Source organism: Halictus rubicundus, chromosome 7 (genome assembly GCF_050948215.1).
Source record: "Halictus rubicundus isolate RS-2024b chromosome 7, iyHalRubi1_principal, whole genome shotgun sequence".
NCBI classification, from domain to species: Eukaryota; Metazoa; Arthropoda; class Insecta; order Hymenoptera; family Halictidae; genus Halictus; species Halictus rubicundus.
In genome coordinates, this window is record NC_135155.1 from 6,744,244 (window position 1) to 6,769,930 (window position 25,687).

At 43.1% G+C, this 25,687-nt stretch overlaps 1 protein-coding gene across 6 annotated transcripts in view; it reads right to left on the reverse strand.

The window, feature by feature from the left end:
• The window catches only part of Ten-a (Teneurin-a transmembrane protein), a 1,070,822-nt gene that overhangs the window by 99,174 nt on the left and 945,961 nt on the right, over positions 1 to 25,687 (reverse strand). For 4 of the 6 annotated variants that reach the window (XM_076790527.1, XM_076790526.1, XM_076790525.1 and 1 more), the window contains one exon: positions 11,384 to 11,416. The exons of the other annotated variants lie outside the window; for them this stretch is intronic. In XM_076790527.1, coding sequence (XP_076646642.1) covers positions 11,384 to 11,416 — 33 coding nt within the window. The remainder of the gene's footprint in view (positions 1 to 11,383; positions 11,417 to 25,687) is intronic. 6 annotated transcript variants of the gene reach the window in all.

Genomic DNA, 25,687 nt, shown 5'->3' on the forward strand with positions numbered 1-25,687 from the left:
CGTTGAAGTAAAATTTATCGCGGAATAAACGAGAATGGGAACGGCGGAAAACGTAAATAATATTAACCGATCCTTATTCGCGGAAATTACAAAGCCCGGAGAGCCACGAAAAATTGTATGCATTGGCAAATTAAAATCTATCGCGGCGTCTCTCCGATTCCCCTTTCTCGCGCTGTGTCGGTGGCGAGCTGATTGTTAATCTTTGCCTGTGAATTAGACAAAAGTTGAAACTGGTATAGGAAGTGTGGAACCATTTTGGTGTGTGCTGAAAATTTAGAAATCACTGGGAATGTGGGTACGTTTAGAAAGAAATAAATAAAAAAATAAATATGAAAATATGTATAAAAAAAAAAGATATGAAAATTCAGAAATAGAAGAGGTGTTACTATAAGTGCAATATTAACCATTTAATAAATATGTCAGATAAATAAGTACGTTACAAGAAAAGAAAAATTAAAAATTTTTAAATTTTGAAGAAAATTTAATTTTCAATTTTTTTTAATTGCGTAAGCAATGCGAAGCACACTGTTCTCAGGTGAGATCGACAACAATGGTGGTACGACACTGTCAAGGTTACAATTCGAAGTCAACATTCAGAAGAAGATGTACACAGAGAAGAAAGCTGGAATCCTAACATCCCCCTCGGAGGGGGCGAAGGCCGTTCGTCTTTACGCAACCAAATTGCTCGCAAACTTGCGGCCTGTTGGACAATTGAATGTCCACGAGGGTAATCCGTTGCGCACCCTCGGCAGGGTTGGTTCCAGCTCCATGAAACTCAATTTTCGCGTGGCCGGTCACCGGATGACGTAATGAAGAAAAATCTTAGGAAGTTGTCGCGCGGGAGGATCTCGACGTGGATCTAACGACGCGAGGGGTGGCCTTGGAGAACGGGGGATACCGAGAGAGAGAGAGAGAGAGAGAGAGAGAGAGAGAGAGAGAGAGAGAGAAAGGGGGTGGGGCAGGGAAATGGTCGATGGGTTGGGATCGGAGCCGTCATTATTTTGAGTGCGTCGTCCGGAGCGGCGCCGAGCCGACGAGCCGGGAAACGTTCGAAAAGGGCGGCCGGTGTTTTCTCTAACGACGATGATAATGCCGTGTTTGCACGGCTCGGGCTCTGCACTGTCTCTGCTCGTCCCATTTCCGTGGAATAACAAATGCGGCCGGATCGTTACGAGGCACGCGACATTAACGCGTGCGATTCGCCCCGGCAGCTGGCTTCAATGACCCGTGAAGCGGCGCTCGACGAGGACCACGGACAAGGGCCGGTTCACACGATGAGTCGCAGCGCGAAAGACAGTGTGCGCGCGGCGTGCAGGCACCGTTTCCACCGACGTCGACGTCTAATTGTTTGCAAGCCACTTCGTCTTGCGTCTTCGTCGACGACGCCGCCACCGCCGCTCGCCTTCTATTTTTTCGGCCTCGTGTTACGCGCCCCTACTCTGCGCCGCGACTTCTTCCTTTTTGTCTTTTCGTCGGCCACCGTGTGTATACTCGTTAGCGGCGCCACTCTCTCCCACTCTCTCTCCTTCGAGAAAGGGACAGAGTGCGTCACGTGAGATCGCAGAGAGGCGGGCCTGCATCTTTGGATCATGCTGCAAGTACTTGGCTCTTCAGATTTAACCGGTGGTTCGTAAGGGTGAATTTTTTAGTGGCCTCGGGGTGGTTTGGGGGTCGAGATCGGTAATTCAGTACCATAAGTAGAGGTAAGTACGATTTATGTCGTAATAGGCGGAGCAAGATACGATTTTCATTCATCGTTCTCTTAAAAAGTCGAAGTACATGTGATTTTTATCAACCCCTTCATGAGAATTAAATACAATTATTATTCCTCGTCACATAATGCAGTGAATTCTCGATATATGTCAATACGGGTCTCGCCAGCGACGAATATCGTGCAGGAGACGTTTATCATCCAGGCCTTGGCGACATATGTACAGAAATCACTATAGACAGAATGAAACACGATTTTTGTTCTTCCTTATCATCAGAGATAGAACTAAATGCGATTTTGATCATCCACTGCCTAAGCCTGTAGACTTAAATTTCATGTCGTTCATTGACTTAACAGACACAAGTAAATTTGTCCTTCGACCTTCGTTGTGCTAACAAATAGAAGGAAATGCGAGTTTGACCTTCGTTTGACCTTGACTCAGAGGCGAGTTTTGAAGAATTCGAGCATAGTTTGTACACCTTCATCGAAAGGACAGCAAAGAAGGAAGAATCGATTTTCTCAATTGTTTAAAAATAGAGTCGACGTTGTCGTCGTCGTGTGAACAAAAAGCGGGTGGGCGAAAGATGCAGGATCGGAAACAATGATGAAAAAAGGAGGGTAAAAGGGAGGTAGAATGCCGAGTCTCGAGTGTGGGAGGGGTCGACGAGTTTTTATTTAAGTAATTTTCGACCCAATTCGCGGCTTGGCCAGCGCCGATCTATCTGTCTACCACGAAAAATACAACGCGGCCGTCCGCGAGAGTGAAAAACTAGGGTGAATTAGGGCAGAAAATGAGTGGCGTCCGGCTACGTGGAAACATTCGTATCGCCGTAATTACGGCGAACGTTGTTGCGAGATAAATAATATTTGCTCTCCATACGAGTGCCGGCAGAGTGAGTACGGTAGCTCTTCAAGTAGGCACTTAGTCATGCCGACAGTCCATTGTCTGACACGAAGCATCTCTTGTCAATCAACCGCCTATTCGGTCCTATAGCAACGTTAATTTATCTTTCATCAGCTTTCACGAACATTCGAGGGCCCTGTAATTCTACCCCCGTCCCTTTCCCCCTCCCTACAAACCTTGTTTACTCTTTTCCAGTGAAAACTGGGCCATCCTGAATTAATTAAAAATATTCTACAATATTCTTCCGCCTCCGGCGTAACGAACGAGTTAACCAAAATTATATTCCATACATACAATTTTTTAGAAGTCTCGCAATTAGACCTCTACAAAATTCTTTTGTGTGTTGCTCCTTTTTATTCCTGACCCGGAACATTGCGAATTAATTAAAAATGATCCAAACGATGCCCCTTTCATCTTAAAAGCAACGCGAAAATTAACCAAATTGTTTTCTGCGCGCACAGTTTTTGAAGAAATTATGAATCGGTTCTATTTATCCAAGCGTTTTGCGTTCGTTTCGCTACCTGTCCGTGAGAACGAAACCCCTGGGAAATTTGTTAAAACAGTATTTCCGTGTTTTTTATTCTATCCGTTAAGATATCAAAAATAAAAATCGTGTACGAATCTGTCTGTCAACACAATGGAGATCAAATGCCGCGTTTAATTCTATTTTTAGGACAATGAGGTCAAACTCGAATTTACTTCTATTCGTGAAGACAATGAAAGTGAAAAGTCGTGTTTACATCTATGTATTAGGACAACGAAGGTCAAATGTCGTATTTACATATATATGTTAAGACAGTGAAGGTCAAAACTTGTGTTTACTTCCATCTGTAAACGGAATGAAGGTGAAAAGTGATATTTATTCGTTACGGCAGTGTAGGTCAATAGTGGTATTTAATTTTATTTGTTAATGGAGAATTAAAATCCCGTTTCAATCTATTGTTATCTTTCACATCCTATCTGGTAGAATTAAATACAGTTTTTCTTTCTTTAATTTTATAAGATAGAATTAGGCATGAATTTTGCCCTTCATTGTCTTAAACTATTTTTGTCCCTCGCAGTGTCAACAAACAGAACGAAACACGTTGTTTGTCCTCCATAATTTCACGAATACAACCGAAATTTGCCTCGGAAAGTGTAAACTCGCGCAAACTCCGCCGCTCGACCGATAACACACCCTTTCCATAATTATGAGCGCCGGGGCCGGATGATTAATCGTAAAAACGTGCAAATAAAACGAAAGTGGGGCAAGAAGGCAGTAACAATACCAACGAAGAAAGCAGCTGCGGCCGCTGTCGAGCATTTAAAGTGTCCGTGGATAAAAAGCCGAGTAACACGGCCAGCCGGGGCACGAATCGATTAATTTCACTTGCCGGCTGACTGCGTGGCCGTTCATTAATTACGGTTGTTCGCGGGGATTCCTTCGCGAGTCTAATAAATTCGAATTCGGCTCGGCTCGGGACGAGGCGAGTTGTCGCCTGACATCGTGGAACAGATGACACCTCGACCGTCTTCGAACAATTACGTTCGGCGATTACGCGTGAGAAAGATTACTCGGCCGGCCGTTTTATCGGGGCTGCGAGGCGCGGCCTTTTGCAATTCTGCTTCCGGCTGTTTAATAATTCCTCCGGAACGTTTACGATCGCGACGTTTGCCTCGAATATCAATTTTATCGGAAGCATCAAGGAAGGGTTTTTAGGGCCCTGGATTTTCTACATTTTTCTTAAAATGTTCTGTATTTTTCTTAAACATCAATACTCGAAAAACAAAACTATAAATTTATTAGAACAGTTTAAGAATGTTGTTACATCGTTACATTGGACTTCTTAAAATCATTGATAGAAGAAATATATATTTTTTTTTAATCTTGCGTAAAAATCCGCAGTGCACTGATTTAAATTATTAACCCTTTGCACTCGAAGCTATTTCAACTCCGAAACAAAACATTTCTTCCGACCTAGAATATTTTCCTTCTATATATTTTTTTTTCCATGTTACACATACGAAAACGGTGCAATTTACTGGTACAATGCTGAAGTGTTTAGTGATTTGTCAAAAATATTTTGAATAATAATACAGCAATTCTTGGTGGCGCCTTACAGTCGCCATTCGAGTGCCAGGGGTTAAGAAAAGAAGTACATGTCTATGCAATTCCTGTAGCTTGTAATTAATGCAGTTAATTTTTATTTTGCAGAAAAGTCCTCTGTTTAATTGTTACTATACCCGTGAAATTAGCAACAATATGCTCCCAGAGTGCAATTCAGAATAGGAAAATCGTAGAAATATGCTTTTTCGGTGGAAAATTTTTCCGGAATCGTGCTCCAGCGTGGAACAAGTGTCGTTCGGCGGGTCCGGCGACCGGGATACAGCGTTCCCACAATTACGATAATTTGCGGCGATTGCTAAATCGTCAATTACACGGAGTACAAACATTCCGGGAACGCGGATCGATCCAATGAACGTTTCCCTCCTGAAACTCAAAGGTTTACTACGTCCTCGTCCGTGGTACACGCGCGCGATCGGCCAAGTACACAATATTCGCGACCAGAGCTTTCAAGTTAATTTAACACCAGCTCGTCGAAACCATCGTGGAAACGAGACGGAGGAGAACGGGAGAGGGAGAAGTAGAGAGAGAAAGAGAGAGAGAGAGAGAGAGAGAGAGAAAGAGAGAGGACCAATCGTTTAGACGTGTACAACCGGATCGATAAGGAACTTCGAATTCAGCCTGCAGCCGCTTCCCCTCCCCCCCCCCCTCACTCTCGTCGCTATCGGAAAATCGAGCACTGCGAGTCTATTTATTTATTCGCCTATTTAGAAATGGAAGCGATTAATTCCGCAGCATATTGATTTACACCGGGGTAACGAAGTCAATGTAATTGTAATTAATATTCATTCGATGCTCCATCCATTTGGAACAGACTGTCCAGTGCAAATTTGAGGTTGAACAGCGTGGTTATCCGTTTTTTTTTCTTGCGTGCTCAGTTGCAGACGATACGCAATTTTTTATCGTTAATTTTTAGCTTGGTTCGTTGTAGGAACCGTCCCTTTAATTTTAAGGATGTGGAATATGTAGGATATGTTGTTCTAGCAGTGTCAAACATTCCGTATAATTTTGTATTTTGCTTAGTTGTAAATTGTTGGAAAAATTGGGGAAACATTTATGTTTGTTACTAAAGTATGTTGTTCGTGGTGATAAATTGTCAGAAGAAAATATTCATTAGTTCGAAAGATATTGCAGTAAAGTCTTGATCTAAGCCGAACGAAGCTACACGATCTTAGTCACTTCGCCTATCTCCTCCATTGGGGGGCATACCCCACGACCTGCCTCGGTCTTCGAGTAGTAGTGTACAGTGTAAACATGCCGCGTAATCCGATACCGGGTCGGCTACGTCGGTGTGAACCACTACTAATCCAATTACGAAACTTCTGTATTTTTCATCACTTTTTTATGGGACTTTCGCCAACCTATTTGTGGCATTTTTCTGGTTAAAATGACACTAAACACAATATAGTTTCGTCGTTCGATACGGTCGACGCGGTCGCAAGAAAATAGAAGACCTACGCGATCTATGTCACAGCACGGAATCGAGGACTGGGTTTAATAAAATTGACTTTAGTAAAAAAGATAAATCCACAGTAGTCAGTAATCCAACAAAATTATTCACGCAAAATTATTCCACAAAAGTGGAAGCATTTTGAGATTGGGTTTGTGGAAATTGACAGAAGTTCCGAATTGATGCACCCGTGGAACGCAACGAAGTGAATTGCATCGGCAATTCGCCAGTGCATTTTTGCAGACAAACGACGTGCAAATTCCGAGCGAAATGGTCAAAGTGTTCGTGAAACGTTTTGCGAAGCTCGAGTCCAAAATCGAGCAACGAGATCACACGGGTTGCTTTTAAAGATAATCGCGGCGACCGTCGGTAATAACACGATGCGAAACGATAAGAAAAGTGGGTCTGATTTCCCCCGGCACTCAACCACGTTGGCCGCAAGATGGAGGCTAACACGACGGAGCGCACACAATCACAGTTATTACTTCGGTTAACTGAATTTCGTCTTGCCTAGTCTACTCTAATAATGGATTAGCGTGTCCGTGACGAAGCAAGAACTGTTTTGATTCGAACCTGGAGGAACTTTAATCTTCGTCTGTCACGGAGACACTTTGGTCAACGTTGGATTTGCGTGGCAGGGTCTCTTGTTCGTTTACTCGTCCCGTCCCCTTTTTATGTCCGTTGATTCGTTTTGCCTTTGCCTTTGTCTCATCTTCCTTGGATTTTCTTATCGGATTCCTTTGTTTCGTCTTCTCTTCATCTGCTTATCTTCTTTATTCGATTCAGCTTACTGTTCTCGATTATTACGTCGAACACTTTCTATAGGAAATCGCTGTCAAGTAAAATTTGTCACAAACTCCTATGATTGAAATTTTGATCATGTTCATTGTACGACTCTGTTGCACAGACTGAAGCAGCGATTTTAATTTTGGTTCATGTTTTATATTTTTACGTTTCGTGTCAGAAATCATCGGAATAGCCAGTGAATATAATGGCGTAGCCATTGTAAACTCAGAGGAACATAATTCGGGAAACTGACACTTCGTTATACATTGAGTGTTTTGATTTTTACGTATTTTTAAATGTCGAATTTATACTCTCGCGTTTATCATTTTAATTTAACGACCGTAATATAACACACGCATGACACATTTTTTAGAGGAAGACATTTGAGAACGAAGAGAACCACTGGAAAAATTATTTCTGAACATGTTTTTTAAAAACGAAAAAAAAAAATCACGTAAGCTGCTACAAGTGCACAATAAACTAAAAAACACACGTCATACTGATTCAATTCACAATGTTTAAGAAAAATTGAGAACAGTCCTATATGACTCCATTTCTTCTAAACAAGTTTACAAAACTTGTACAATTCTTACATTTCGTGAGAACGAGATGCAGGGAAAGGAAAATAGCAATCGTCTTACTGTTTAACTACTTAACCACTTAATATCGAAACGCTTACTCGGAATACATCAACGGCGGGTTCAAATATGCCGGGTTGATCCCCAAAAATCATCCCCTAAATCCGGCATCGGCGGATACCGATATCCCCGAATCCATAAATTTATCGCGTTTACATATGTCCCAATTTTGTCGACCTCCATCCCCTGGCTGTCTCCAATAATACCACGGTTGATCGAGCATCGTTCCCGAGCGAAAATTCCGCGCCCCACCCCCTCAAACTACAGGGTGTCCCGTCCGACTAGAACACCTCAAATATCCCCCTTATCGTCAATTATAACACAAAATATCTACGCAAAACATGACTGGAACCAAAGGGGAGAAATATCAAGGTCATTCATTTTGTTATTGTCACATGGGAGCCAAGGTCGTGACGAACCCCATGACCTTCGTGTATTACAGAATCCTTTCAGACTCTCAAATAATTCATACAAATAATTTATAGGTTTTTGCTTTACACATCATCCGAACGAAATTTTTCTATTTACAATTCGCACAACAAACAAATACATAAAAAAAATTCTACCTTGAAATTGGTACTTCTTTCATTTCAATATTAAAAGCATAATCTTTTATAAAAATCGTAAAAGTGCATTTACGAAAATTCTACTATATTTACATTGTCGTATCAGCATAAAGAAATTAATTCGTAAATAAGTTCGTAAATAAACGTCTCGGGCTGAAAATTGTATACTCTTCAGCTGTTGTTAATTGCACTATTTTATGATACTGGGACCAGCGGGGAATGTTTTGTTATCATTACAGAAAATGACGAGCTCACCGTAGGCGCGACGGGTTTGGAAAAGGGGCTGAGCCACAGTATTGTCAACAGATCACGACAGCCTTAACAAGTTGAATAACGACTGGCGTTTTAGCCACTAAATTATCATCGAGCCCTTCTCTCTCCCTCCATCGATCACCGGTCGGAATGAATGGCTCGTGACACAGAAGAAAGCTACTCTCGACTATAAATAGATAAACACGCTGCTGGGCACCAGTTCAGAACAGGATGGGGTTGGAATCCGTGGTCGGAAGTTGGAGTAAAAGCTCGCTGGATCAAGTGATTTTCGAGTTGGTCGCGAGCTATGGGGGAGGCAGGCGTGATCGTGACACTTATGGTGCCTGGTAAAATTAGTTTACGCCAGGCATGATCGAGCGAAACACATGGCCGCAATGGTGAACCGTTTAAATTGCTATTTCAGCGGGCTTTGAGAACCGAGGAATTCACCCTTTTCCAAAAGATGCATGAGCACCGATCGAAGAACCAACGGATTGAAATATACTTCTGGTGAAACAAAATGGCAGGCTAATATTTCATCCCGAAAATAAATCTCCTTTGTCACAGGGAATAGTGAAACACCTTAATTAGAAACTTGGAAATTGCGTAACTATTATACTTTCGTATAAAATTAAAAAAATTCTACACTGAATGAATGCATTGACAAAAAACGTCTTTTTGATAGAATTATGTGGGACAATGTTTTCTTTACCCTCGAAATAACCGTTATTTATTTCCACGAATTTTTAACCGCTTTCCGAGCATGTGCACGAAACATCGATTTTCATTGAACGATGCAAAACAATCACGTTCAATTTCAACAAGTTTGATACGCGTATTTGTAGACTGAACCTGTGCGCCATTTAAACGGACCCGTAATTTAACAATAGTCCAACGGCACAACTAAAGAAGCAGCGAATTATGAAACACATTTTTGCTAAAATGGAGTTCCATTTTCCGCTCCTACAAAACGAATTTCATTTATTCCCGTGAACACTTCAGAGCTTTTATAAAAATAAAAAGCTGTATGAAATGTAGAAATGTTCGACTTTAATAAATATATGCATACAGGTGTAAACAGGAACTGTGAACCATTTAAGTGAATATTTTGGCAAAGCAAATACGAATAACAGTAGCAGCAAATTTTGATCGAAATATATTGCCGGTAAAGTGTGGATGGATTTTCAACGTGAAAAATTCATTTCATCGATTTCCTTGTAAATACATCGAAGAGCAAGAACGAATTCGTGAAAATGTAGAATGTTTGGGAAACGTGTCGAATTTACTGACGGGGTGATTATCCGCTTTTTCAACAAATTTGCGATTTTCGCGTACGCACGGTCGGTTTCGCGGGATGTGTATTTCATTTCCATTTTGCTTGGGCGCTAAACGCGGAACGCAACGATCCCGGCCGTTGTTAAATCACCCTTTTTTTAAAGCCTCGTATTGACAAGCACAAAAGAAATCCTTTAAACTCCGGCGGACCGCGCGGATCCTTCCTATTTATTGCCCTCAAACTGCGCGCGAGCGGCTCGAGCAAGATTTATGACACCTGGAAAACCCCGCTCGATCCGTTGCAAATCTATCCGCGGGCAATATTTTATCCGAACATGTACTTTACAGTTTTTTCTTTTTTTCCCCCGAGAACTTATCCTGGATATCTCGAAATAAGCTTCCCAACGGATCGGTGCCATTTTTTCTCCGGCGCGGCGCACCGTCAGCGACAAACTCGGAAACAATAAACACTGTCTCCGTTACGAAGGCGGACATTTCTCTCCGTCGATAATAAAAATGCATATCGAACGGTGGGAATTCTTTTGAAACTGCTCCGGAAACATTTTATTCTGTCAGAGGGATCGTAACACTGAAATAGTGGCCGATTCGTTGCTGTGAAATTAGTGTGATAGTTTAAAGGAGGATTCCCGTGGAACAGGCTCAAAAAATCGATTTCTTGTTGCATAAATCAAAAGTACAATACTTCAAAAAGGGGCCGTTAAGATTTTCCAGTCGAATTTACAAGAGTACAGCGAATTCTCGATACATGTCATCAACACGGGTCTTGCCGGCGACATGTATCGTCCAGGAGACATACCCGAGCCGTGTTATGTTTTCTCGAGCTTCGTGGACCCTCACTGAGTATACCGCGGTAGTGGGGATAGTTCTACGACGTTTATCATCCAGGCCTTGGCGACATATATACACAAATCACTGTAATGAATTTACTTAACAGCTTGAAAAATTTAAGTATATTTTTCACGAGAAACAGATCATTCCGTTCGGGTCTTGTACCAACATTATTAATTTTTATTTGTAACATTTTTCTTCAATAGCATAAGGTCAATTTTTCTACCGACACCGAATGTTCTCGAAACAGCGATTCTAAAAGCGATGACAAATTTCTTGCAAATATTGATGGACTGTTCCAAACTGATACGACAAATGAAGTTTGGAAAATCATATTTGAGAGTTAAATGGAATGCTCTTAATTGTATCCATCGAGCTGACAATTGTATTAGCTCCCAGAAGAAGTTCCTGCAGTTTCCATCTTAACAATGAACCGACGTCGCATTTCAGCCAGTAATTCGCACGTGTAACACATAAAGTTAGTATCAACAGAAAGTTACGTTCGGTGATATACACGATGTGCAGCTTTCAATTGTTCCAGCATTCCGTCGTTTATGCGAAGTTAAAGATGGATAGCGAAAAGTTAAAAACTCATGCTCCTCTGCTTTATGAGTTTAAACTCGGGAATACTGCAGCAGGGGGAAGTTCCAGGTTCTCGTCCTCTTTGCAATTCTGTGTCTCTCTCTGCATTACCAACTATTTTTATTCGCGTCAAACTTTCTTGCAAATAGCGATTTCAAGAACGGTACCGAAGTACAAACCAATAATTAGTATTCGTTGGGAGGGGTGTCTAAGCTTGCAGAACGCTAGGGTTAATCACGACTACATTGTCAAAGAAAACTACATACCCATTAACACTCGGACTGCCAACCCAGCAACCTCTGAAATTCCATAAAACCAAAATAACTTATTTAATGAAATAAAAAATTGCGCAGATGTATGATACTAAGAGTACTCTTTCAACCTTCTTACATTTTGCGGATCACGACCAGATTTAGCATACAAAAAATATTCACTTTCGGGCAACAATAAACAACCCTTCTGGGAGACGCTGCACTCAAAATGTCAAAAAGTTCAAAGCGTTGAATTACTATTACTTTGCTACCATTATCAATAAAACACAACAATGTTACAAATTCGGAAAAATGTTCCACCACCTTCGAAAAGATTCAAAAGTGAAATTTTTCGAATAGACATAAACAACCAAGGTTGAATTCACTATACGAAATTACCGTCACCGGTTGGCTAAAAATGCATAAAATTCCGCAGTCTATAAACCATTTAAAGAATCTTCGAACCACGTGGCTCCATTTTAAAATGCCGGAAGCCGAAGGTGACCGTCAATTCTCTCGTTAGGGCGCGAGCCAATGAATCTTTCAATCGCCGTCGGGTCCCGAAATTGATAACAAGAACCCGTTGAAAGCGCGGTGTCCCCGGAAACCGTTTTCCCGAGCGGAAACGCGTCGTCCCGACGCTAATTCCGGCCGGGGCGTCGCGTAAATCAATTCGAACCCCGAGCCCTCTCATTAGCGTCGGCAAGGATATCTCTTCCGCGGAGAAACGGAGAAACGTGGAAAGAGGTTCGTTTCGTCCTGCTCGAGAGATACGAGAGACGAGAGACACGCATACCGGTCCGCAACTGGACGCCGATGTGGGGGCGGAGGGCATTGGCGCTCCTCCTGGCGGAAGCACTATTTCAACGTAATTGTCGTTTCATCGTTCCCTCTCGTCCGAGCGGCTCGCATGCCGCAACGACGGCGACGGAGATTCCGTCTTGGCATCGGCCACCGTACAAATGCACGCACACGATATTATCAACCGGTTACGTCTCTCTCTCACTCTCTCTCTCTCTCTCTCTCTCTCTCTCTCTCTCTCTCTCTCTGCCTCACTCTCTTCTACCGCTAGACACCTAGCCAGACGAAATTAACCACGGCTGCGACGCGGTGCTGCATACCCGAGCAAGAGCCCTACGCAAAACGACGAGTGACCGGGTATTTACCCGCTTCCGGTCCGCCGACACTGTGTTTCGAGTGGCGAGGGCTGGACTTGGTTTCTGCTTCAAAAATAAAAGGGCTGATGATACCCTTTCCTCATAAGCGAATGATCGGAAATAAGAATAATTTTCTCTGTGAGGCTCATTTGCTGGGGAAGACTTAAATTGGTTGAAAAAATCTTTTGGGTTACTTTACTGCTTACAGATCAGTTCTGCTTCACTACAGGGTGTCCCGGGTTTTAATGGTCACACTTGGGGAGCATATCCTACAAGTGGAAATGAGAAAGAAACGTTATTTGAAGTTTGCTCAGAAACGCTTTATTAGAAAGTTATAAGCAAATAACGTTAGAATTTACGACGGCGGATTCTTCGTGTGAGGAATTAAAGGATCAATATCTCCGTTGCTGAAATGCAACAAAATACGGAAGAGATTTATTCTCGAATAAGCACCGTAAAAAATCGATGTCAAGCTGATCGATGTTTGCGCCCAATGACGACATTTTGAAATAATCTAACAAACATGTTCGACCTTTCAATGTTCAGTAAAGTAAAATCCACCGTCATCAATTCTAACTTTATTTCTTCGTAACTTTGTAATAAAGCGTTTCTGAGCAAACTTCAAATAACATTTTCTTCTTATTTCCACTTGTAGGATGTGCTCCCCAAATTTGTTCATTAAAACCCGGGACACCGTGTATATCGACATTGATACTTTACCTACCGGAGTCCTGTTAACCCACTGAGTACCAAATTTTTTCGTTCTTGCTCTGAATGGTCGGTATTTATATATTTAAGGCGATCTATGCCGAAAGTTAAGTGAACTACTGTGATGATCACAGTGTCGCCAGGTCGAGAAAATCGAGGGGAGTACAATGTACCCCCCCTCTCCGATGACCAGAATAATATGTGACGCGTTGCGCATGCGCGACGGCGATTGAGTGGGGCACCAAGCGTCGCGTGCGGCACCACGCGGCACGTCACGTGACCGGTCTACGGCTTTAGTGGGGGACGTTGGAGCATGATCATGGTGGGGGAATGGGATAGTGGAAGGGCAACAGGAGGAGAGGGAACAGATACCCAAATGGGCATCACTTGGCGACACTGGATGATCAGTCAGCATTAATCTTTATCCACCGTTCGATCATTAGCAGACTGAGAAAGTAAAAAATATGAGCATTGATTGCAAGCCACAGGAGCCAAATAAAAATTTCTTTCTTCTTTTAATTATTTTACTAAGCTAGAACCAATACGCTGGTGCTTGAATTGTGTTTGCCCATTTTTGTCTTACATGCATGAAACCTATTTATGACAAAAGTGAATAGATAAGGTAGAAGATTGTGGAAACATTTGAGTACACTACATTATCGACTTACTGAAATGATTGAACGACGAAAATATATTCTCGTTCAACTTCCCACAACCTCAGCAGTGTATGAACAGTTGCAAATAATCTTTGTAGAACACACATTTTCACAAAGAGACAAAACGTTTTCTTATCGATCGATCTGTGAACAGCAAATTCCAATAAATCTCCGAACGCGCTGCATTCAAACGCCCCGCTCGGGAGCCCCGAGAACAACGTCCGCGGAAAGAATTAGCGTGACTGGTAGTTATAAAAGCCTTCTTTCGCGCCGTTCGCGTCCAACGCAAAACGCCGATAATTTTTCTAGCGTGTTGCCGGGCAATCGCAGTGCATTATAATTTTTTGTACATAAAAGATCGAGAGCCTGTGTAACCACGAATATCTCCCCGGTGCAATCCGTGCTGCCCCCTATAATCTGGCCGGCGATTAACCACAAAATTAGCATCCGATAAAATATCGTTTTCCCGGCGGGTGCATCATCCCTGAGGGGCTGCGGCGGAAAAAGATTTAATCAAAAGAGAGAGAAGCTGTTCCGCACGGATCGGATCGTGGACGGAACCTCCGCGAATTCTCCAATCTTCTAATCGGAGGAGAGAACCACCTCCCCCATTTTCCACGGTTAAAAGCCGCTCATACACCCTCGGGCTACTCCCTCTTAATTGGAAGGAGCCCAGGTGCGAGATAAACCGCGTCCATCTTCGACTTCTATTTCTCCGGGCCGCACTCGCCGCCTTCGACTCTCATGCTTCGATTTCACACCTACGTTTCATCCCCCGTTTCCGGGGGGAGGAAGGGGCGGTACACCCTTATCCATGGGGGAAAGGAACCACCGAACCTCTGGCACGCCGACCATCCCCTCCTGTTTTTCTTCCGGCTTTCTTAACCCTCGATCCGTGTTTGTGCAACCCAGTGAGAGGTATTTAAAAGGTATTCAATAATATAATAATTTAATATTATTATATAATTATTAATAATTGCTTCTTCTGGATGTGATATAGTTAACTAAAGAATCTGGAATATATTTAGTACAGTTGTACACGGACAGTAATTACTAGACCGCGGATTTCATGCATTTGTAGATCAAATGAGGAACAGTGAAAATGTTTAAAGAATTTCGGAACACTTATCATTTTCGACTGATTACAATTATTAAGAACAAAAAAAGAATTAAAATATGACGTTACGAAACATGGCTCGTTGATTTAAATTGTAAAGCAGTGTTGAGAACTGTTAATCACTTTTCATTATGTACAAACTCTGTATCTGTATGTTGGTATGATTGTGTCTGTAGCGTATCTGTATGTTGGTATGATTGTGTCTGTAGCGTGTCTGTGCGTTGGTATGCCTGCTCTGCAGGGTCCGCTCTGGTGTGCGAAGTACGCTGTATGTCGCTGTCTGTCTGTTCTTCACCCGCATGGTCGGCTCTATTGTTCTCAAACGGAGAGCAAGTCTGAAAAAGCATATCCAAAGATAACTGTGCAATCATAAGCTATATTAAGTGCATCACAAATTAATCTTCTGTTATACTGTTATTATCTTTATTGAATTAAATATATTTTCTTGCTTTAACCCACAAAACAAGAAACGTGGTTATTCGAACACGAGACCTCATCAACAGGTTATGGGCCCCTTTACGACTGTATTGAACTGATACATACTGTCTGATTGTATACACCGTACAAAATGGATTCCATAAAATCGCATATGGAAGTATTGTCTGAAGATTCACAAGGAGAAGTTAATTATATTTCTTGGAGGTTCAAGCTGAATCTAGCTCTGAGATCCAAGGACTTATTCTCAGTTGCAACAGGTTTGGAAGAGAAACCAAATAAGCCAGTCAATGATGCAGAGGTAAAGACCTGGATTAAGAAAGATCTTGAAGCCCAAACACTCACCGGTCTGAACGTGAGTAGCACTATAGCCAGAAAAATAGCAAACTGTAAGACTGCACAGCAAATGCTCACCAAGCTGGAAATAATTTATGGAAAGAAGTCTGATCTCACAATTGAAGGTCTGCAAAGACGTTTTTTCAGCTACAAGTATGACGACACAAAATCAACTGTTGAAAACTGTCTCACGATTCAGCAATACGCAGAGGATTTGACAGCTGAAGGCGAAGAAGTAAGAGATACTTGGACGATGACTAGAATTCTGGGAATACTGCCACCCAGACTTCATCACTTTCGTACTGCATGGGATAATGTAAGTGGAACAGAAAAGACCCTTGACAAATTAATTGAACGCCTGCGACTGGAAGAAGATAGGTTAAGCGAAACTGAAAATGATAAGAAACCCGAATCTTCAAATGCTCTGATCTCAAACTCTAGTAGGACGTCTTGGAGGTCAAATTCACAAGAAAACACACCTGTTGAATGTTTTAAGTGTGGAATGAAGGGTCATGTCAAGAAATATTGCAAAAACAAGCCATGCGCCAAATATACTGCATACTGCAAAAACAATTACCCTTGTAAAGTCTGCAATCAAAAAGGTCATTTCGCCAAAGAATGTCCAAAGAACACCAACGTCAAAAACACTGGTGAAAAGTATTTTAAATCTAGTCAAAGTGATTCTAGGAAGTCAGACCGCCGAGCTTTTATCACCGTAGGCCTAACGACAGCAGAATTGAACAGCAAAAACTCCAGGACCGAGTGCAATACAGAATGGTATCAGGACTGTGCTGCTACGCAACACATGACATCTAGAGCAGACTGGATGACAAACTCCGTCAAGCTCAAACAACCAATCATGGTTACGATTGGTGACGGTGCGGAACTGGAAGGTGTTGAAGTTGGCGATATACAACTGGAAGCGTTCAATGGAACGGATTGGTGTAAAATTGCCTTGAAGAATGTTCTCTATGTACCAAAACTAACCTTTAATCTTTTTTCTGTCACACAAATGCTAGATAAAGGTTATGTACAAACTGCAAATGCAGACCAGTCTGTCTTTGAAACACTGGACACAAAGGAAACTGTAGCAATTGCTAAACGAAATGGAAAACTATACCAAATGATGTTTCGTCAGGAGGAGCCTAACAAGTGTCTGATAAATACATCTATCAGGATGTGGCATGAGAAACTGGCTCATCAAAATATCAGGTATGTCAGAGATATATTAAAAAGACATGGTATTAAATATACAGATGACTGGGATAACTACACATGCACAGGGTGCATATATGGAAAGCAACACCGTGTTCCTCATCCAAGAAATCCAAAAGTCGCTACAGACCTTTTGGACGAAATTCACGTAGACCTATGTGAAATGAACGTTTTATCATTGGGAGGAGCTAAATATTTTCTACTATTCAAGGATGATTTCTCACACTTCCGCACTGTTTATTTCCTGAAAACCAAAGATGAAGCTGCATCGAGACTGAAAACGTTCTTAAAATTGGCTGAAAATCAGTTTGGCAGAAACGTCAAGTGTCTCAAGTCAGATAATGGGACAGAAATTAAAAATGTGACCACTGAGAAACTATTAGAGGAGCTTGGAGTACGTCATGTAAAATCAAATGCATATACTCCTGAACAGAATGGCAGAATTGAAAGAGAAATGCGAACGGTGGTAGAAGCAGCCCGGTCTGCCATTCATAATCAAGGACTTCGTGAAAGCCTATGGGCCGAGGCTATCAACTATGCTGTATTTACTCTAAATCAAACTGGTACGAGTTCAGTAAAGGACAAGAGTCCTGCGGAATTATGGTTTGGACGGAAAATGGATATTAACAAGCTAAGAGGATTTGGATGCGAATGCTACGTCCTAATTCCAAATCATAAACGGGCAAAGACGCAAAGAAAATCACAAAAAGGAATCTTCGTCGGATATAATCTCGATTCCTCGAGCTACAGAGTATACGTGGACTCCGAACGCTGCGTTATTAGCTCAGACAACGTAATCTTCAATGAAAAGACAAGAGGTACAGAAGATACAAGTACGAAAATTGAAACTTCTCTAAATATAAATGAATATAACAGTTTAAGACCACAATCTGAAAATACAGAATCAGAAGATTCTGACATCAACAGCGAAGATGACTATCGATCAGCCGATGAAACAAGTTCTGACACACCTATGGAGGTGAACAATTCGTCTACCGTTTCAAACACGAGTCATCCTGTACAACGCGTGTTACGTGATCGTCAAATCCTGAAAACGCCAGTCAGATTACTCGATTACGTCTGCAATCGCTTTCGTGGAACGAATAGTGCTGATATGGCCATGATAGGTGAGGTCGAGGACATATCTACTGCCGAGGCACTAAAAGACAAAAACTGGCGCGAGGCTATGGCGGACGAGTTCGAGTCATTGACAAAAATGAAGACATGGGACTTGGTAGAGGCACCATGCCATGCAAAGCCATTAACTTGTCGCTGGGTGCTACGAAGAAAACAAGAAGGTCGATTCAAGGCCAGACTCGTCGTCAGGGGTTTCCAACAGAAGGAAGGAGTAAACTACTTCGAGACCTTCAGTCCAGTTGCACGTCACGCATCAATTCGATTAATTCTTAGTTTAGCAGCGTCTGAAAGAATGAAGATCATAACATTTGATGTCAAGACTGCATTTTTGTATGGTGATCTGGAGGAGGAGATTTTCATGCATCAGCCTGAGGGATTCAATGATGGTACAAATCGTGTCTGCAGGTTAAAAAAGAGCCTCTATGGTCTGAAGCAGGCACCTAAAAATTGGAATGCAAAATTTTCCAAATCTCTACAGAGACTTGACTTCATCAACACGGATGACGATCCGTGCATATATTATAACAAAGGCCGAAGTATTATAATAGCCTTATTTGTAGATGATGGTCTTGTTGCAGGAACAAACAAGAAAGCCATACTGCAGATTCTGGATCAACTGAAAAGGGAATTCGAGATGACATTTGACAGAGTATTCCCGAATGACATATCCTATTTAGGAATGCAGATTAAAAATAGTCCTCGTGGAATCTTTGTAAGCCAACCTCGATATACAGAAAAAATAGTGGAACGATTTAAATTTGACACGTCAAATCCATCCTCAACACCGATGGAGCGAGGAATGGTAACAGATGAGGAAAAATTCGTAAACGATCAACCACTAGAAAACATTGGACCATATCAGGAAGCTGTGGGGAGTCTACTCTACCTAGCTACTATCTCTCGTCCGGACATCACATTTGCGGTCAATTATCTCAGCAGGTTCAATCGCCAACCCATGGTAAGTCACTGGCGAATGATAAAACGTATTTTTCAGTACCTGAAGGGGACCACACATTACGGAATATTTTTCGACGGAGGCAAAACACTAGTGGCCTATGCGGACTCCGACTACGGAGGAGACGCACGTACTGGGCACTCGACAAGTGGGGGTCTCATCATGCGGGGAGGCCCAATCGTATGGTACACGCAGAAGCAGCGTCTTGTGGCAACCTCAACGGCCGAAGCTGAGTACAGGGCAGCTGTATCATCAATAGATGAGATTTGCTGGATTCGACGTCTCGGAGGAGAACTTCGGATCCTGGACTCTCACAGGCCGACCGTCTTGCATGTGGACAATCAGTCTGCCATCCACATGTTACACAACACCCATGAAGGGAAGGTAACGAAGGGCAAGAAGCACATTGATATTCCGAGAAAGTTCGTTCAGGAACATATCGGAAGGACAATTGAGCTGAAGCATGTCAAAAGCTCGGATCAGCTTGCCGACATATTGACGAAACCACTAACTCGAAGGGTTTTTGAGGATTTGCGGCGAAAACTGATTAAGGAGGAGTGTTGAGAACTGTTAATCACTTTTCATTATGTACAAACTCTGTATCTGTATGTTGGTATGATTGTGTCTGTAGCGTATCTGTATGTTGGTATGATTGTGTCTGTAGCGTGTCTGTGCGTTGGTATGCCTGCTCTGCAGGGTCCGCTCTGGTGTGCGAAGTACGCTGTATGTCGCTGTCTGTCTGTTCTTCACCCGCATGGTCGGCTCTATTGTTCTCAAACGGAGAGCAAGTCTGAAAAAGCATATCCAAAGATAACTGTGCAATCATAAGCTATATTAAGTGCATCACAAATTAATCTTCTGTTATACTGTTATTATCTTTATTGAATTAAATATATTTTCTTGCTTTAACCCACAAAACAAGAAACGTGGTTATTCGAACACGAGACCTCATCAACAAGCAGAAATCTTTTACGCAACTATTTCTGTGGGGCGTATGGGGGTTAAAATTGATCTAACTCTGGAAGGGTAAGAAAAAGCCAGCGAAACTAAATTCTACGGACCGCGAACGAATGTCCGTTTACTATTTTGGGGCCGTATACTCAAAAGTCGATGCTCTAAAATTACTCAAGGAAAACAGATCGATTCCTCGAGCGGTGACAGCGTTGTTCCCCGTTAACCCCGTCGATCCGGTCTCGAAATAAACACGCTGACCTGCAGAGGGTAGCAACAACCCTCGCGGACTCGTGAAGGAGAGATACACAGGGCAAAGAGAGCGACAAGGGGTTGCGGGACGAGCAAGGCCGCCCGGAGATGGAAGTCGTGCGGCGAAGGTGTGTACATAGGTGTGTACATAAGGGCCGAAGAGTTATGGCGTACACATGGCAACGTCGCGTCGCGTCGCGTCGCGGCGCCGCGTGACAGATTGGGCGCGAGGGACTAACAAACTCTGCCGGATGTATCCGTCCGCGGACGCCAATTCGTCGATATCGGTCCTCGATCGATTCGCATTGTTACCGACACCGGCCACGCTAAAGTGCCTTCCGGTGACGTTCCCATGTCTCGCTGACCTCGTGTCAATAGGCCCGAGAATTAGGTCTGCTTCAATCCAGACATAGAAGAAGCTTCTGCTGATACAAGGAAAATCGTTATTCTATGCTGACGTATTGTTTCTGCAATTTCACTGGGCGAAACAGGCTAATCGCTTTAACAGAAAATCGTTTTCACGCGATCTTTAACACTAGGACCATCGAGTTCGTCAAAATGACGGATTTCAGAATTCTTTCTTTTACAATTTTGTGATGTTACAGAAATATTTCCTTGAGAAAATTTTGTAGTACTCGTTTCCTGCAGGTCTATTTCAATAAAACGGTGCACATTATGCGACAGTGCTAATTATTTCACAAGAAGTTGCCATCAGAGTACAGTGAATTCTCGATATATGTCAACAACACGGGTCTTACCAGTGACATATATCATCCAGGAGACGTAACCGAGGCGTCCGAGGCCTCTCGAGCTTCGAGGCCCCTCATGGGGTACACCCCGCGGTAGTGGGGATAATTCAGCGACGTTTATCATCGAAGCCTCGGCGACATATATAGAGAAATCAGTGTATACAGATAGTTCCTGACTCCGTATCACTGACAATCGACAAGACTGACTCGCACACCTTACGATACCACAAAAACACCCCAGCAGACCAGGCTGACCCATAAAGGGTCACAGCAGCACAAAGACTGTCGATCTCAAACAGCATTAGTCGCATTGTGGGCCAGCGTCGGTCATCGCGCACAACGAGATTCGTCATCCCCCGGAGAGGCTATTACAGTCTGCGACGAACAGCACAAAGACCAAGGCGCAAACACACGAAACACAGCGTTCCGCGCACCGGAGCGTCCAGATAAAGGGCTTCGGGAACAGTAGCCTCGACCAGCTCCGTGGATCCATTAGCCTCCGGGGCAAAGGCGCGAGCCGCGTTCAATTTCCAGAGATCAATCGGCGGATCAATAGCGCGACGGGGGGTTTCCGTTTTGTCGCGGTGGGAGGAGCGGGGGGTGGGGGAGAGGCGAAACGAAGCGTGAAGAACGAGAGCAGCGGCGGGGACCGGAAAAAAGCTCGGGAACGTCGAGGAAGGTAATTAAGTCCGGGGAGATGTCTCGTTAAGATCGCTGATGAAGACGTTTGTCCGTGCCGGTTCGACGGCGAACTTTCGACCGGGAAAAGGCGAAGCGGCGTCGTTTTGTGTTCTCGTCCAACCAACCCCCACCCTCTTCCCCTCCCCCCAGCGCAACCCTCTCGCGACGGCTGGCGATAATTTACCGACGCGCTCTCGCAAACAACCGCGAGAGAGCCCGGAGAGTTCGGAACTTCGAGTGGAAATATAATGTTTCGAGAGGAGCGGTCCCCGCGAGTCGTCAGGCTGAGCGGAATAATTTCGCGAGAATTACGTGACCATTCTGCATCGTCGAGAACCCCTCCGTGTTTCAACCCCGCGCGTTTCCCAACCGCCCCTTCGCTGACTCCCGGGACAGCGCGACGGGCTCCGTCCAGCGAAACGGAACGGGGTTATTTTCGCGCGGAACGGTAACTTTCCGCTTTTGAGGGTAACTCCGGACTTTGTTCCCGATGTTATTGTTGCGTTCGAAATGGGACGGAAAATAAGTATCGGATTTGCTGCGGAAAAATGCCCCGAGGTGTCCGCAGGCTGAGGGTTCGTTTTATTTATTGCTCGTGACCGGAGATTTTATTGGGTCCGCGATACAATTCTGCGATTATTTAGAATTTAGGGGGTGCTTCAACCCCTTTCTTTCAATAGTCACTTATTTTACTGGTTTACAATGGATTCAGCAATAATGTCACAACTTAGTTGTAGTATTCCCCAGCTGTTTTAACACTAGATTGCCGGAGCAAGTCAATTTGACTCATTCACGATTTCATTGCTATATATATAGAAAAACATAAATCATTTTTTTTTAAACATATGTTAGTTTTTAATAGAATTATGAAGGTAGGTATCTGATCGCCCTCATTATCATACACTACCACCAATCTGTCAGAGGGAATCACTAACTGACCAGATACTTTCTTTTTCATCCGGCAATCTAGTGTTACTGTAATGTAACCGAATTATATTATAATTTTTATATAATATAATATAATAAATATAATATAATATATAATATAATAATATTACAATTCGAATTATTAAAGCCAGTTCTGCGATAAAAGAGAGAAAACACTTCAGATCGTAAAGGGTTAAGGGTTTCGAGAACCGAAAAGGATTCTTTCAAAGGAATTTTGCTTTCCGAACGAAGCTAATGGATTTATTTTTTAATGATGTTCCTATCAATTATATATTCCTTCATATGACACTTCACTTTCGTCAAAATCAAATGTGAAAACTCGTCCATCTCGTGTACCATGCGCACGTAGTCCACAGGATCAAGAATACTGTCTGACCGTAACCGTCCAATACTACTTATTCCAGACAGTGATGCACTCGATATCGAAACGACCATTCAAACGAAATTTTCCTAAGAACGGAGCGTCTTCTAAACAAAAGTTTCAATTTTTTCTTCCGACTTGTTCGTTCATGTAAAATCACCCCCTGTTCAATTATACCTCGATTTAGGAAACACAACACAAACACACACACAAGACATGAACATAAATAAAAGAAAAATTAAAAGAAATATTAGAAAGTAAAATGCCCTGCAAGTAACAAAACCGATTAAACCAAATCAACAAAAACCACCAAAAAAAAAAAGAAAAAAGAAATCTCGACAATTCCGAATAAAAAACGCAACGTCCCAATAATCAGAAATATTTCTAATCACGTGTAAGTTAACTTCAACTTCGACCGGTTCAAATTCCACTATCATCCCCAGAAACGCCCGTAATCCACCTTCCTCGCCACCCTAACGTATAACTCCATCGCTCGCCTAATCTCCCAATCATTCCTCCGGCAGCACGGGCAGAACCGTCTCGGTTATTCCGCGACATCTGGAAAAAATATTACAAGGGTGGTCCATCGGGGGCGTCGACTGTATCAGCGAAGATAACAAGGCGACAGTCCGATCATTCGTAAAGCTGTCAGCGCGGCGATATATCAGTATCCTTTTTAGTCGTTACGGTGACACACCCTCCCGAGGCCAAGTATAGTGTACACCGCCGCGGAACAGACAGAGAGAATATGATACTAAACGAGAGACACACACGCGTGCCGGCGCACACGGTATCGTCCAAGAGCGAGGGAGAGAGAAAAGGAAGATAGAAGAGGCGAGCGTGTTGTACGCACGGTTGCGAGCACAAAGCAGCAATACGGAGGCTTTTCGGGGCAACTGCACGGTCGTTAGTTAGCGAGCATTCATCATCGTATTGTTATCGTTAGCCACGGTCTTCACGGTTATTCGAGCCGCCCCATCGAAATCACAATGCGACCAGATGCAGCCTAGAACACGGCGCCGATAGGTTTCCTTCATTGTCCTCTGCCTCGATTCCCTTTCTACTGTATTTTTTTTGTCCCTCTGTCTGCTTGTCTGTCTATCCGTTCGTCCGTTTGTCTCCCGGTCCGCGCACCCCGCGGAAAGGGTACACTGTTGTCGGCCGATTTGCCTCGGCCAGCGAGAATTTTTCGGGGATTTCATTGACCGACGTGGGGCTACGATCGACGGACCAACCCTTTCGGATCTGGGTTACGAACGCGGAAACCTGGTTCGAGGAACCGGGGCAACCGCGTAAGAGGATTCGCCCGGCGGCGAAAAGAACGACAAGAACTTCATCTGTATGCCCTACGGGGAGGCTTCCGGAGCGGATGTAAATTTATTTGGTTGCCCCGGGATCAATCCTGTCGCCCCGGGTGATTTAGAACCGGTCCCGTAAAAACCGGCGAACAATGCCGGAAACCCCTGTCCGGGCTAATAATTCCTGCGGCCACGTTTTAACTTCGGCCCAAGAAGAATCCGGAATGAGCGAGAGTCGCCGAGTTACGTATGCAACCTGTTCCAGGCTGATTCAACTTGCCGAAAAGTTAGCTTGCTTTTGCTCGAGTGAAAGGGGGTCGAGACTCACCCCCCCCCTCTCTCTCTCTCTCTCCCTCCGGTGGAGACCGAGGGTGCAGCTTTCAAAAGAAACTTCTTTATTTCCGGAGAAAATAAATATTTGACCCGGCCAGACACCGGTTTGACGCGGGGACTCGAATGGCTCCTTTCATTCTTAACGAGCAAGACCCGAAGGGAGGAGCTGCAGACGCGAACGTCGCCTTCTCGATGATTAATTCGCTTCGCTGCGACCGATGATGGGCCCCGCTCAGGCATTTCGGGATGTTGACTTTAGGGGTAAATTTAAAAAAAAAAATAGAAAAGAACGCGGCCTCATGAATTTTTCTGCACAGACCGCGGCTGCATTTCGACGCCGCTGGGGGAGCCAAAGGGCTCGGGGATTATGTCAAAATACACCGGCGATTAAAGTTAAAGAGGCGAGCAAAGAATCTTGAATTTAATTTGATGATGAAGGGGGGAAATTGTGCGATGAGAATTGTTACACTTTTGTCAAGAGAGATTAAGTGTCGATTTTCACAACCCTCGGTTCTTTTCTTTCAATTTTTATCTAGAATTATTTAGAACATTTCATTTTAAATTTTCGTCGAAGTTTGATACTTTAATTTTGAGGGCTAGTGAATTTAATGCTAGGAGGAGCAAGCACAGAAACAACAGATTTTTATTGAAGCAAGGAAATATATTAAACATAGTACCTCTTAAAATCGATAAGATTCAAATCCCAAACTCTTTATTACCCCATAGTGTTTTTTATGTTTTAAAGCAAAATTAATTTTTATTCGCGAATACGGTAAAGATAAATTTTAAATGAATATTGAGAACAGCCCTTTGAATATTGCACTTTGAACGGAATGTGTCAATTACTTATCTTTGATTCTAAGGGACAATAATGCCATCCCCTATGATAACCAGTTTTTAAAAATTGCTAGACAGTGTTAAAAAGTATTCCTGTCGATTTTTCGGACCAACGTCGTAACAACATCGGTAGACGGTTTGTTAAAAAATGTTCTTGTTATTTTGTATTCGAACGAAAAGCACACTTCGTTTA